Below are 13,777 nucleotides of genomic sequence, written 5' to 3' on the forward strand. Positions count from 1 at the left end.
AAGTAGATCAAATATTACCAAGGTGCAACAGTTTCGACTGATAAAAGGTCATAAATGAGAAAAAAATAAACAAAACAAATAAACCTTTCTCTAGCTGACTGACGTGTTCTTTTTATGGTGGCCAAGTGATAAGCAAAGACAGTTAGTATCCAAAATTTCACTAAAGCCACAACTATGTTCACTTTGGATACTTCCTTTAGAGAGCCTGTGGCTACACAGGGTGGAGGAGAGCATGACACCAAAGCCAACCACAACCCAGAACTGTTAAAGCTTTTTCCCAACAGAAATGGCACACTCCCAGACCTTGCCATACACTGTTGCAGGCTGGGAAAAGAGTGTGGGTGGATGGGTGCGCCATCGCGTAAACCTAACCACTTCCTGGCTCTTTATAGCTGGTATTAGCCACAGCGCTGTGGACCAGTGTGGTCCATCCTTGACTTAAACATGACATGAAGGCAGAGCAATGAAATAGTGGACATTCCACCACCACCTCCATAATAACTGCACTATCCCAATCTCCCACTGCATGGCTGGCTGGCTTCAGCTGAAAGAACAGAGCTGGTGAGGATGGAGACAGTGTGTGTGTTTGTGTTTTTGTGTGTGTGTAGACTGTGTACAGATACACTGGTGGCCTTGTGGATCAGAGTGAGAAAGCAGATGTGCTCTTTGCTCCCACTGAGCAGGCAGGCAAAGGATCGACGAGACGGCTGCAGTGTGGACATCTGTACAAATCACTTGTTCGCTTTCTCACTCTTCCAGCTTGTGGCCATATTACCCTGTCAATTTGTGATACAAAAACAGCAGAATGCCTCGGCTCTGTGCCGCAGAAGACGCGGAGAGAGAACACTGCAAGACAGCCAGCCAGGACTTTTATGTTTCGATAATGTGGAGACACTCGAATTACATTCAGGCAGCATAAAAAAAGCTTGCCGTGGATGTAATATATCTAATACATCTAAATGTCGAGCAGAGCCTGGCAATATTTTAAACATTTGAATATTTTATTTGCATAACTGATTGCACTACTTAAACAATTTATGGAAATCACCAACGTCTGCCACTGGAGTTTTTTCATGCTAACAATATTAAATTACACGACATTCTGTTTTATAAAATCATGCTCTTGGCGTTATTTGCCTCCAGCACAATAGCACACACTCATCGTGCTGGTGAGTGCTTCCTTTTTACGCCATTTAAAGGATAAAAAATATCCAATGCAAATTCATAATTGCACTCCTGTATATCTGATGCAATATAAGGGCCTGGATTTGATAAATGGTGTGTGCGTTTCATTTGTTGATAACATGTCATTGACTTAGAAAAATTCGACACAGGCCACCTTCGCACGCACACATTTACATAAGAGAAGCGAGTGCTGGCACATTGGCACAAACGTGATACTCCCTGGCACTGTGAAAACAGGGTGCTTTCACAGCGCTTCATTGAAATGCCACAGATTGGTTCCACGGTGGCACAGAGAGAGCCTCGTAACATTGGGAGCCAGAGGAAGGTCCCAAGTTCCTGAAAGAGGATCATTAGCATTGGCAACAAAGGCAGAGACACAAATTACTCTTGTATGAGAACCAGTGGAAAGCAGATTACAGAGTTAAGGAAGTGATCATTGTTGTCGTTGTGAAAAGAAAGGAAGTCTTTACCCTGATAAATAACTAATACAGAGACCGAGGGGAAGTAATGAGAATTAGAGGTGGAATATTTATGAAGCTAGCTTTGAGGCTGGTGTTGCTAGTCATTTCTTATCAGTACTTCAACTGTTTTTGGTTTAATTTCGCCAAAAAATAGACAAAACACTACAAAAATAGGTAAACACTAACCTTCACTAAAGCCCACTGGCCAAATTAATGATTACTATGTAATAAGGTTAATAACACCTGCTCTGCACACTGAAAAGACTGTGCTATTTCCTCATTTCTCTTATAACAGTGCCTTTGAGAATGTTTGTTTATGCAATTTGTAAGCTCCTTTTTTTATTTAATGTCTGATCTTCAGCTCGCACCACCTGATAGAAACCAGACAAGACATGAGATCATCCCCTCCTGTCTGTGAAGCTGTACAGACTTAACCACATTAACACCGCTGCACATCCAGCGAGTGTAACTGGGCCGTGCAAGCCTGTGTGCCAGATATAATATGGACAGGCTCCTCAGACGCCGGATCCGAGTAAATCTGACTGCGGATCAATACGATGCAGTGTGCCTCACCTTCCAGGGGTTAGTAGTGTTTTCTTGTGACATGAATTATAAACAACAGGTCAACATACAGTTGTCTGACAATGTTTATGCCTGCACACGGTTATAAAGCAAGTGAGATTCTGGGATGTAGGAGAGAGCAAATCAATACCCTGCCTTGATCATTTGCTATATTGCACCATTAACATTCCTTATGTATCCTCTTACATCTGGGCCTCCCCCTCTTCTTGCCCACACACACTGTTTCACACGTACACATCCCCCTGTCTTACTCCTGTCTGGCAAAACAAAATCCCAATCCTCAGCTTCCAGACCTGCAGATACATCTCATATGTGAGCGTACTTTTAATTTAACAGATCCAAAAACAACCAGAAAGTGCTTTTGACTAAAAGCAGTTTAAAATTAACATGCAAACTAATGAGGGCTCACAGGGAAGTGTGCATGTCTGGAAGGGAGTGCAAAGAGAGGTGCACCGAGGCAAGACTTCCACCCAAACACTATTAAAGTGGATCGTGAGTAAAAATAATTAGAGGTAAGTTTGGAAGTCACTTCTAAGCCTGCCTGCTTTACTGACAAACAGTGGCTAATATGAAGCAGATGCTGACATGGGCGATTTGTAAGCAGGAAGAGGGAAAACATGCAGGAAGAATTGCAGTTCTAATCCAGTGACAAACAGCTGAGGGGGGGAAAACACAGGACTACAGCTTTGACCTAGTTCCCAACTTATTATTGAGGATGTATTGCCCAGCAGTCAAAAGTGAAACATTTAAAAAGAATTAAAAGTGAGTTGCTTTGAGAAAGTTTGCAGATAAAATGTCAGAGAGATGTGTAATGATTTAATAATGTAATACATTTAATGAAAGAAAAAGAAAAGCATCTGAAGGTTCAAGCATCATAACCAAAACTGCGCAATACAAGGCTGAACCTCTCGGGGATATTAAAGCCAACATCATTGGAGAAGTTACCATAGAGACACGTTAAAGTCTCTGCGGGTACATTATTAGTTTTTATTTAGAGTCGGGTAAAGTGGTTTGGAAATGCTGCAATTAGAAGTTTAATTTGGAGACGTGAGCGCAGCAGCAGCAGCAGCTCTCCTGTGCAATTTAATTAAGTTTTTTTTTGTGTGTGCCGAGCAAAGCAGGCTACACTCTCGCATTCAGAGCAAGATTAAAAGTCTACCAGATATTTTGGTTTGTAGAGGGAGTGAGATCAGTCGAAGTTGTAAACAGAACATTTCTCTTCAGTGTGTGTGCGTGTTTGTGTGTGTGTTTGAGACGGCTGCGATAAGAGAATCGGAGAATCAGAGTCTACCTGGGATGTGTCCAGGAAAACGCTCTTTCTGAACTTCCCCCGCCGTATCTCCATTTCAAGGGCAGAGCCGCGGGCAACGGTGGCTCTCGCTGTTTGATTTCGGCAAAACATCGTTTCTGCTTTCTGGCAACTTCAGTCAGGGCAAGTCCCGTGTAGAGCGTTTTAGTTCAACTTGAATGGAGCGCAAAGCGTAAGGAGCCGCTTCGAAAACTGCCGAACAACCAAAGCGCACAAGAACCAGGTTGGCATAAAAAAACAAAAAAGCCCACAAAAATTTAGGCAACCACCCCAAACACCGGCGCTCCTTCTGATGTGAGAGGCTGAAGCAGGTCTTCTGGCAGGAAAAGAGCGATTGAAGGGTCTTCCTTGTCAGCAGTTTCCCAGTTTTCTCAGCACTGTCCCGAGTGCGTCCAGCAGTGACACAGTGACACCCCATGTGGTACAGCTGACTGAGACCTAACTTTGCCCTGCTCTGCATCCAGAGACCTCTACTGGTGATGAATGGCAGAGACTCACTATTGCACTCCGAAAACCCTGTTGCAGGCCCACTTTTTTTCTTTTTCACTGAAGCGAATACTTGGAAACTCTTTCACAACACAAACTATTCAAGCATTAAGGTGTAGCATGCACCATAAAATAAATTACATATAAGCAAATAAATAAATAAGAAGGGAAAAAAGTCCAATTAGCCTTTATTTTGAGAGCTTTGTCTGCTTTTCCAGTGTTTCCTAGGCATTGTTGTCAAAGTGTAGCACATTGCTATCCTTAATCCCAATTGCATACATATTTTACTAAGCTAAAGTTTCTCTGATGTATTAATTGCTCGTGTTCACATCACTGTGATGACAATGAAAATCGGTTTTATCGGCAGCTTTAGTTGGCAGCTGAAGGCTTTCGTAGCCACTCATAAAAGGAGGCTATAAGGATCTTTTTAAACATAATGTTTATAACAGTCATTATGTGCTCCTCTGGAATTCTCTTTTCCCTAATATCAATAATGCAGCCACTTTACGGGGCTGTAAAGATAGGGGTATGGACTTTACTTTCATGATAAGACGTTTTATTTATGAGCATCTGCAACAGAGCATGACGACCCAGCAAGAACGCGAATCATAATTTGTGACTCTGCTGGAGCTTCTGGGTCAGAAGGTAATCGAGGATCTTTCTCACTGACACCGAGGTCACGTCCACGAAAAGAGACAGAGGCCTTCATCCAGTTCAAAAGCATAAGAAAATAAGAAAATAAATCAGATACGCATCCCTTGGGGTTACTGCATGAACCGGTTGCCTTTGTTGCAGGTCATCAGCACAAATGTCTGATACTTTGCACGTCTTGTCCGAATGCTTCAAATTCAAAAATCCTTTTCTTGTTCTGCTTTCTTTGATAAATTGAGCAGTTTACTTGTGATATTTCAGCTATTCAAGGCAAAAGAGAAGTCTGGGCTTTGTCAGTTATCCATTTTCTGCAGACCCATATTTCAAATACTCCTTTATGCAAAAAAAGATACTCAAAAGTTAAAAAGCCTTTGGCTGGAAATCAGTTCAGAAAAATAAAGTCTTAGTCAGGAATCAGTGTGAGTCAGTGCTGGCTGTAATGATCTTATTATTTGCAGGATAACTACTTTCATATATAATATGTAATTACCTTGGTATCATATATTGCTGTTTTTTTAAAATAATTATTTGTTTTGTTGACTTCTGTCTGAATCATAAACAGCTGTCTGTCTGCCAATATTTAAATATTAATTTTGTGATTGTTTGCAGGCACTGTATGTAAATATGTAAATAGCGCCGCTTTTATGATTCTCCGTCACAGCCACTTTACTCAGGTTGGTACGCAGCCCTCACCGAGACTTTAAATCTGTGATTTAGCACACAGAGCTGAGTCTTACCAGTTCTGCTTAATAGTGCAAATTTATATTTAACTGTGTCAACAAACATTTTGTTGCGTTTGGTGTTAATGGTGTTTGTGCCACTATTTTCAAGATGTAATGTTGACTGCAGTGAATGTTTGGTGCTCTATCTTTGTGGAAAAAGGGAAAGGGGTTAGCACAGCTCCTGTTTCTCTAAAAATCCCCCAAAGTCTCTTATCTAAAAGAAGGTTGTTTGTTGATGTTGGGAGCTTGGGTAAATAGCTAAAGGCACTGTAACTCATGCAGCAATGCGATCTCACTTGGATGTCTGTCTGTTTCCTAGAAGGATCTATGTGAAATGCAGATTATGTTTACATGCCTCATGTAGTCTGGTCAGTAGGAGGTAGACAGTCACAGAGGGGAGCGGTGCTTTCCCAAGCAAGGTCTGACCCCCTTTCAACTCCTCACTGGGCTCCACTGAGCCCTTTGGGCAGCTCAGTTTGCTGCAGAGTCAGGCAAGCAATGGGCTTATGTGCAAGCCTCGCCGTGGCAGATTTTAGACCCATCTGTGGGGAAAAGATATGTCTGGTTTATCACCCCTCATTTATAGTGCATATTCTATTTGTAAATCCCACAAACTACATTTTCTCCTGTTACCGTCCCTCTTTCTTCTCCTGTTCTCTCTCTTTTGCCCCCGCACATGCACACAAAACAGCAAAAAAAAAAGAAAAAAGAAAAAAAAGACTGCTGCAGTGAGAATCAAATACAGCAGTAAACACTGGCAGTCACAGTGGGCAATAAAATGCCGACCACAGCCAGTACACAAACAAAGAGACTGCTCTTCTGTCAAGCAATGACTATGGAGCAGCTGGAGGAAGATCACATGGTATAAAAAAAAATGAAAAAAAGCCAGGAGACAATCATGCTGTTACAACCTATCACAAAACCATATTCTGTTGAACCCTCTCTCGCTCTCTCACACACAAATCGCTCACCACTTCAGAAAGAATGAGCATAAAGTAGAGGAAATATAGGAAATATGTTCATGAAATGAATGCAGGACAGCTTCAGCAGCATGATTGTGGCTGTTGCCACTGTAATTGCATGTGGTTTTCTATATTCTAAATATAAAAATGAACAAAGTATCTGCAACCACCGTCCCATTTCCTCCTCTGTTCCTACACTATTAAACCTCAAACATTCCAGCATAGTTTTCAGGACATCGGAAAGAAAGTCGCGAGCAGACCCTGAGTTGTCATTATGCAAAATATTAGAGCCAAGAAAGTAATATGCCTAATTTGTGGCAAAATGGAGTTTTGAAATCTAGGTGTTCCTACTGGAAATATCTCCCGAAGAATTTGTCAAGTGCAAAAGGCATTAAAAAGAAAAATTGGCACACTAAAGAAATTGCATTAGAACTGCTTCAGTCCTCGAAACATAAGCCTTTTATTAAATATTCCCTCATTTGATGTTGATTGTGTTGGAGAGCGCCCACAGGTCCAAAATATTCCAAAGGTGTTAATTGGGTGATTGTTAAGGCTGTAGCATGTTACTATATATTGATCCACACCGTGACGCCTCCATAGGTTTTTGCCTCAATTTGTCTGTATCTGTCAGTGGTCTTAATGTCTCAGTACTTTTCTCTAATCAATCTTTATCTGCACGACTAGTTCACTGTAATACTGTCTGTAGCTGAAACTGTGCCTTCTATCACCCTGAAATATGCGTCTATGTGATGCGAGCTGAAAAAGATTATGATGGATGTGATTCTATATCGGGCTGTGGACGAGGGAACACCTCAGGGAAAATGGGGAGCTCGTATCCAAGGAACATATTGGAAAGACTCTCTGAATTAACAGTGTGGAAATCACCAGAGGGACTAAACACAAGACTGAAGTCTGGGTTGGAATCGAATTCTAAGGATGGCAAGTGTACAGTATACAGACTAATGGTTGCATAAAATGTTCCTTTGTATGGCCATTGTTTTGTACAGGACTAAAAAACAGTCGATTATGTATTCATGCCACATTTTCCTATAAATACATTACACCAGTCTGACTTCTACTGGACAATATTTGCCATTACAGCCATATGCTATTGAGTTCATCACATACACACACGTAATATCCAGTAATCCTTTGTTTTTTTTTTGCCATTCTGTAAAATCAATTAGAAAATATGTATTTTTTAAAGTGATAAAGTGGCTCTTATTAAGCAATTACACTGTACAAAAAAGTAATTTATACAGTCTTTTCTAGCATAATTTAAACTATATCCAAAAACAGGTACCCGCTGTGTTCTCATAGTCTTTATTTCATCTATTTACAAAGAATACAAAACTTTCTTCCATCACTTCATATGAACAAACAGACATAACAAGCAGGGCTTCATTTGTGATGCTGTTTTGTCCAGTTGGAAGCTTCTTTGCGCCCTTGTTTCAGCCCCTATGAAAACACAATAACCCCCAAAAGATTACTCATTTTATGAATCCATGACTTTTACATATACCTAAAAATCTGAAAGGAAAAATAAAGCAACTTAACCAAAAAGGCAAAGGAAAAGCATCAACATTACCATAAACAAGTGACTACTATTTACAGCATAACAAAAGGTGAGGTATGTACAAGCTCCAAATCCATGTTATAACCTCCCAAAAAGCCAGCAGGGCTCTGTGCACGTACCAGATAGTATCCTGTGTGATATCCACTCATATACCAGGAGATGAGCATGCTGCCCAAGGCTTCATCATCCACCATGTCAGGGCTCATCGGTGGAGGTGGAGGAACCATCTAAGGCATCAACAGCAGAGCGAATGTTCAGGATGCAGGTGTTTAACATTGCCATTTGTTAGACCCTAAACATGTTATATCCTAAACTGTATCTACATTTAACCTGCTGTATAGTAAACATTTAAATACCCTTTAGCTTTGCTAAGGGTAAAAATTGATCCCAACTCACCGGTGGACCAAAAGGCATCATGGGAGGCCATGGAGGAGGTACAGGCCCGTGACTACCAGATCGCTTGCTGCTCCCCTGATGCAAGACAAAAGACACAAAGGTGGAAATCAACAGCTTGTAATATCATTACCACATAAAGTACCCAAGATAACGAGAGAGGCTTGAAACTATTTTCATTAGGGAAGCTTATCTAAACTGAAGTAAGCGCAATCTGATGTCTTTCAATTCTTTTACTCAAAATAACTTTTTTTTCAACATGGACATAAATATCATGGAAATATTAGGCTTTAATTGATATCTTTGATCTTTGCTTTGTGAGGCAAAATGATTGCACATTGTTAAGCCTGGGGAGCTGAGACTAGCCAGATAGAGGTGAGGTGGTGGTAGCGGTGATTATTAATAAATCCACTCCAACTGTTAATGCAAGGGGGCTAGAAAAAAAAGAAAGGGCAAGGTGCATGGCCTTTTAGCTTTGGTTAGTGTCTGCCTAGGTGGTAGCTTTTCTGTGCCAAGGAAGGTTAGTTCGACAACACTAACTGGATTGATCAATACCAACGCAACATCGGACAAGACAGGAATGCTTACTGTAAGCATGTCTAAATGAATGCAAATTCAAAGATAATCACAAAGTGCAGGCTTGTCATGAAACAGAAGCTGCTTAAACAACATTGTCACAGTCCAAAGTTAGTGAGGTTTTACAGAGTTATGGACCAAGTGGCTGGTGTCCAACATCAAAACTTTCGAGCTCAAATAAAGTTTGTTGCTTCCCACGTGAAAATATAAAGCACTAAATCTTGACACAGTCATTTTTAAAAAAAGCTGAGACACTTAAACCTCATCATGATTGTTACGCATGGTGGTGGCAGCATCATGCTCTGAGGCTGATCTACTGCCAGTTAAGTTAATATAAGTTAATGAACGAGAAGGACTTTCCAGAATTCTTCATCATAAGCTGAAAACATCAGATAGATGTTTGAAACCTGGAAACAGTTGTGTCGTTTTGCAGGACGATGATCAAACACTCATTAAAGTTGGATAAAACACAAAGCTCAGTGTAAAAATAAGGCATTTGAAATAAAATTGAAATAACAACCATATAAAAAAGTGAAATGTGCTTAGTAAGAGCTGTGCCAGAAGACCATAAATTCAAGAGTTTAACTTTTAACGTTTAACATTTAAGCAAATTTGTTGATGATCTGTATTTATAACTCTGATGCTTTTTGATTTCAAGTCCAAGATTAGTTAAAACTTTTTTCTTTTTAATATCCATCATTATTGCAAGCATTAGTCCCCACAGTTCCAGGAAAGCACTAAAAGGCACAAGTTCATGTCCATAATAAGTGTATGTATGCTTTTAAACTGAACAGTCAGCACGTAGAGGCTCAAACAAGGCTTAAGATAATGTACAATATTTTTTAAAACACATTATTTCTTTTCTGCTCTTTACAGTTGGGTCCACAAAAAGAAGTTGGGCCTATTACAATCCAGTCCTGCAATAAATGTTCATATTCTATCTTTATTGTTCAGATTACAAACACTTTGCTCACATTTCATCTTTCTGACTACAACAAACATTCAACCTCCTATCGGGAATTTAATTAACACCTGAAACTGATTTAATCACAATTTAAAAACAAAAATAAGAGGAGTAGTATGCATGAAAGTAATTTTGTTGTTAGACTAATAATGAATCAGCTCCCTAAAGAGCCTTTCTTCTTACCTGTCTGAAAGCACGCATGGGAGGTGGTACTGGAGGAAATCCAGGAAAACCAGGAGCCCACATAGGAGGTGATTCTTTGTGGGTCTTGGACTTGTGGCCCTTATTAGGTGACTGTTTGTGCTGGTTTGGAGTAGCTGACCTGTCACTCTCCTCTGTTGAAGATTCTACTTCATGCACCTATGGATAGCAAAGACATACTGCTTTGATCTTTCTCCCCATTTTCATATCATTGGGAACAAATACAGAGAAATCCATAAACCTATCTGAATTTGTTTGGGAAGCAGTAAGAAATGATCCAGACAAAAGCAGAAAGAGCTAACCCATCCATCCATACTTGGTCCTAAGTTTTAATAGACTGAGAAAGCAATCTGTTAATCGGCAGTGATTTCCATGACTCACCATTTGATAAATATTGGGTGGAGTAATTAATAATAATTTCATATTTTTTGGTCTTTGACGCCAACTGCCGAAATTTCGACTGTTATATTCATTAAGTTGTGGCCTATTAAAAAACCCAAATGACAATGGATTGCTTGCCAATTATTTAAGCCTGATTTGGTCACAATGTTAGTTTTGTTATTTTAAAATTCATGATGTGCATATGTGAATAATGAAGGTAAAAACTATGTGCAAATTGTGTCAGGGAACAATACTACCATTTTCTAATAACTGAATTGTTATTTGTATTGTGCTGCTGTTATGTGAATGCATTTATTTGCACTAGTTTACCTTGGTATTTGATTCCTCATCACCCTCCGAAAACTCTGACAGCAGGTCTTCAAGATTCTGCTCCTCCTCGTTGCCATAGCCTGTATAAACAACTATACAAGTGCCTCTCTTCTTGTCTATGGAGGCAATCGTGGCTGCATAGAGCTGGCCATCCTCGGACCAGTAAGCACTGCATGAGTCCCCAACCTGCCACTGTGACACAACATAAACTGTAATTAAAGTGAAAGCGTCAACATGTGTAAACAACGCTGTTTTTGAATGTCTCAGAATTACCAACAGGGTACAGTTGTGGTCAGAAAAAATACTCATCATGGGCATGAATGTCATGGTAACATGGTGCAGAAGAGGTGCACAAGTTTAAATTAAATTTCTATGGGATCAAAAGTATACATAAGGCATATACACATATACTCCGAATAACGCGTTAAATGTCCCTGAGCAAGTCGCGCCTCCACCAGATGGCTTTTGGTAACCATCAACAAGCTTCTGGTGTATTTCTGGTTAAATATTTGATCATTCTTCTCGCCAGAACTAATAGAGTTCATTTAAATTTGTTGGCTTCCAGCACAAACCCAGGTTTTAAGCAAAGTCCACAAATTTTAATGGGGGTGAGGTCGGGCTTTGGGAAGGTAATTCCAAAAGCTTAATGTTAGCCTGCTTTATCCATTCTAAATCCAGTTTTGATGTGTGTTTGGGAACAATGTCCTGTTGGAACAGTTTTCCAATGACTGATTTGAGGTGAAATTATGTTTCAAAGCCTAATATTTACTGCTCCAAACATACTTCTTGTCATTGTGGACAAATAGCTACACCTTTGTCTTGTCTGATCGTAAAACTTTTCTACAGAAGACATTTGGCTTGTCCATGTGGGCTGCTGCAAATTTCAGGCAGGCTTGAAAATCTTTTGGTGCAGGTGCTTCTTTCTTGGTTGGCACCCTTCCACTTCACAGTGATGCAAAACTGGCTTCACTGTGTACAGTGACACTGATGCTGCAGCAGTTTCCAGTTCATGGCAGACTTGAGCCTCAGCGGTTCCTGGGTTGTTCCTGAACATCCTAACCAATTTCCTTTAATCTGAGGATGTAACAGATTGGGTCTTCTTTGAGACCTTGGATAAGAGGTCACGTGTGCAAGTAACTGTTACTTGCTTACAATTGTTTAAACTGATTATCTTAAAATCTGAAGTTGTTTAGGGACAGCTCCAAGACCATCCCAACCCGTATAAATGTACGATTCTCCTTCTTAGACCTTCATAGAATAGCCTGGCGTTTCCTATTGTAACAAGCACTGGTCAATCCAATAACTGCTGCCATGCAAATCCTATTTATGATGGCAGAGAAACTATTAGATTTAGTCAATCATGATCACTAATGACAAGTTAACAGGCCTTGCCAAGTTCTAAGTCATTGTTGAACCTTCAGCACCACTTACTAAAATATTTAAGTGAATGTATGTATATATTTGAGCCCGTATTTATACTTTTCACCCTGTGTGGATTAGAGAAAATCCACCTCCCAAAAATTTGTTGTCCACCAAATTCTTGATTTTAAAACCCATTTAGGATGTATGCTGTGCAATCACTCCACAAAGTAAAAAGAACAGTTAAAAGAAATTATTAAAATCCTCAAATTATGATGACATTCATGCCTGTGATAAGTGTAGTTAAACTTCTGACCATAACTGTAGAAACTGTAAATGAAAGACACATTTCGACCACTGATTTGAAACACAGAATCTAAACTGACTTATGTTAAAATGTACTCTCCAGTTTGATACCTCTGACAACTTTGTAAACATCATGTGTAAATATTTAACACCTTTTCCCCTTCAAATGTATCTGTAGCTTTAGTTCCAGTTCCTCACCTCTTTTTCTGGTGGTGCATTGTTTCTTTTCCTACTCTGGTTCTTCTTGTTGTTCTTGCGTTTCTTTCCTGGTTGGTTTTTCTTTGAGACTTGTGGCTCATCTTCACCCTTAAGGGCAGTCTAATACGCAAATCAGGAAGAGACTTTAAAGTCACAAACAACATTTCACATTCACACATACTGCAATAATCCCAAGTTACCTTGAAAGATGCAACTGCCTTGTCATAAGCCTTTATCAGTGCGGTGTCATCCCAGATGTCTGAATCATCACTCTGGAAGAGAACAACAAATTTGGAGTCTTTACAAAACGAACATGTATTTTTGATGGGTATACATAAATAATGGCTAAACATTAAGTGATTTAAAAATAATAAATAATACCTGCAAACCAGATGACATTTGCAGCCAATATTTATTTGTTGTGTCAAAATAATTCACTAAATAGTAAAAGATGGTGTGCTGAAGAGCAGAAAGACATTAAAACACTTAATTTATGATGAATAATTAATCAATTTCTTTCGTGGAAAAAGGATAAACAACACACAAAAAGACGAGCACATTAAATGTTGCTGAATTATTATTATTATTTTTAAATCAGTCTTAAATCCACAATTATAATGAAGCATCTTACAAGCAGTGCATGCAAAAACAGAGTCAGGATGCAAAGGATCTTAGGGTTATTGTACAGTACACCTTTGTCTCCTGTAAACTGTTGCAACTCAACCTAAAACTACTTTGTAAAGCATTTTTTGTAACGTTTATCCACAACGGTATATTCCAATAAAGCCACGTTTTGTTTATTGAAGAACATCTGGTATATTGTTTATTTCCGGCTTGACTTCTTTTATTCCTTTTCTCATATCTTAAGTTAGCCTAACTCAACGTTGGTTTGTAGCTTTTAGCTATATAGCTCACCGCCTCAAACAACTGCACAGACAGCATAGAAGCGTCATATAAGTCATGTTCCTCCGCTTAATAGTGCATTATAACTCGCCTGTCCAGTTCCGCGCGTAAAAAGCACTTCTTCGCATCCGTTCGCCATGTGAACAATTGCTATATCCAGTGCTAGCCGCTAACTCCTAAACATCTAACTAGCAGCGTGCGTCGGAAATTGTGACGTACAACATTGCGACGT

The 13,777-nt window shown here is 39.6% G+C and overlaps 2 protein-coding genes across 5 annotated transcripts in view; both read right to left on the reverse strand.

The window, feature by feature from the left end:
- The window catches only part of rtkn (rhotekin), a 55,250-nt gene extending 51,291 nt beyond the window's left edge, over positions 1 to 3,959 (reverse strand). For 3 of the 4 annotated variants that reach the window (XM_039621184.1, XM_039621183.1, XM_039621182.1), the window contains exon 1: positions 3,520 to 3,958. In XM_039621184.1, the coding sequence (XP_039477118.1) occupies positions 3,520 to 3,630 (111 nt within the window). In that variant the 5' untranslated portion in view covers positions 3,631 to 3,958. Of the gene's footprint in view, positions 1 to 3,519 lie in introns of all 4 variants that reach the window. The other variant, XM_039621185.1, reaches the window with a different exon arrangement.
- A 3,706-nt stretch (positions 3,960 to 7,665) lies between these two features.
- smn1 (survival of motor neuron 1, telomeric) lies at positions 7,666 to 13,777 on the reverse strand. The gene is made up of 8 exons (XM_031731766.2): positions 13,637 to 13,777; positions 12,843 to 12,914; positions 12,643 to 12,762; positions 10,780 to 10,971; positions 10,051 to 10,227; positions 8,331 to 8,405; positions 8,054 to 8,161; positions 7,666 to 7,816 (listed from the first exon to the last, which is right to left on the reverse strand). The coding sequence occupies exons 1-8, from the start codon at positions 13,682 to 13,684 to the stop codon at positions 7,760 to 7,762; spliced, it is 849 nt and encodes a 282-aa protein (XP_031587626.1). The 5' UTR covers positions 13,685 to 13,777; the 3' UTR covers positions 7,666 to 7,759.

This window comes from Oreochromis aureus, linkage group 12 (genome assembly GCF_013358895.1).
Source record: "Oreochromis aureus strain Israel breed Guangdong linkage group 12, ZZ_aureus, whole genome shotgun sequence".
Classification (NCBI taxonomy): Eukaryota; Metazoa; Chordata; class Actinopteri; order Cichliformes; family Cichlidae; genus Oreochromis; species Oreochromis aureus.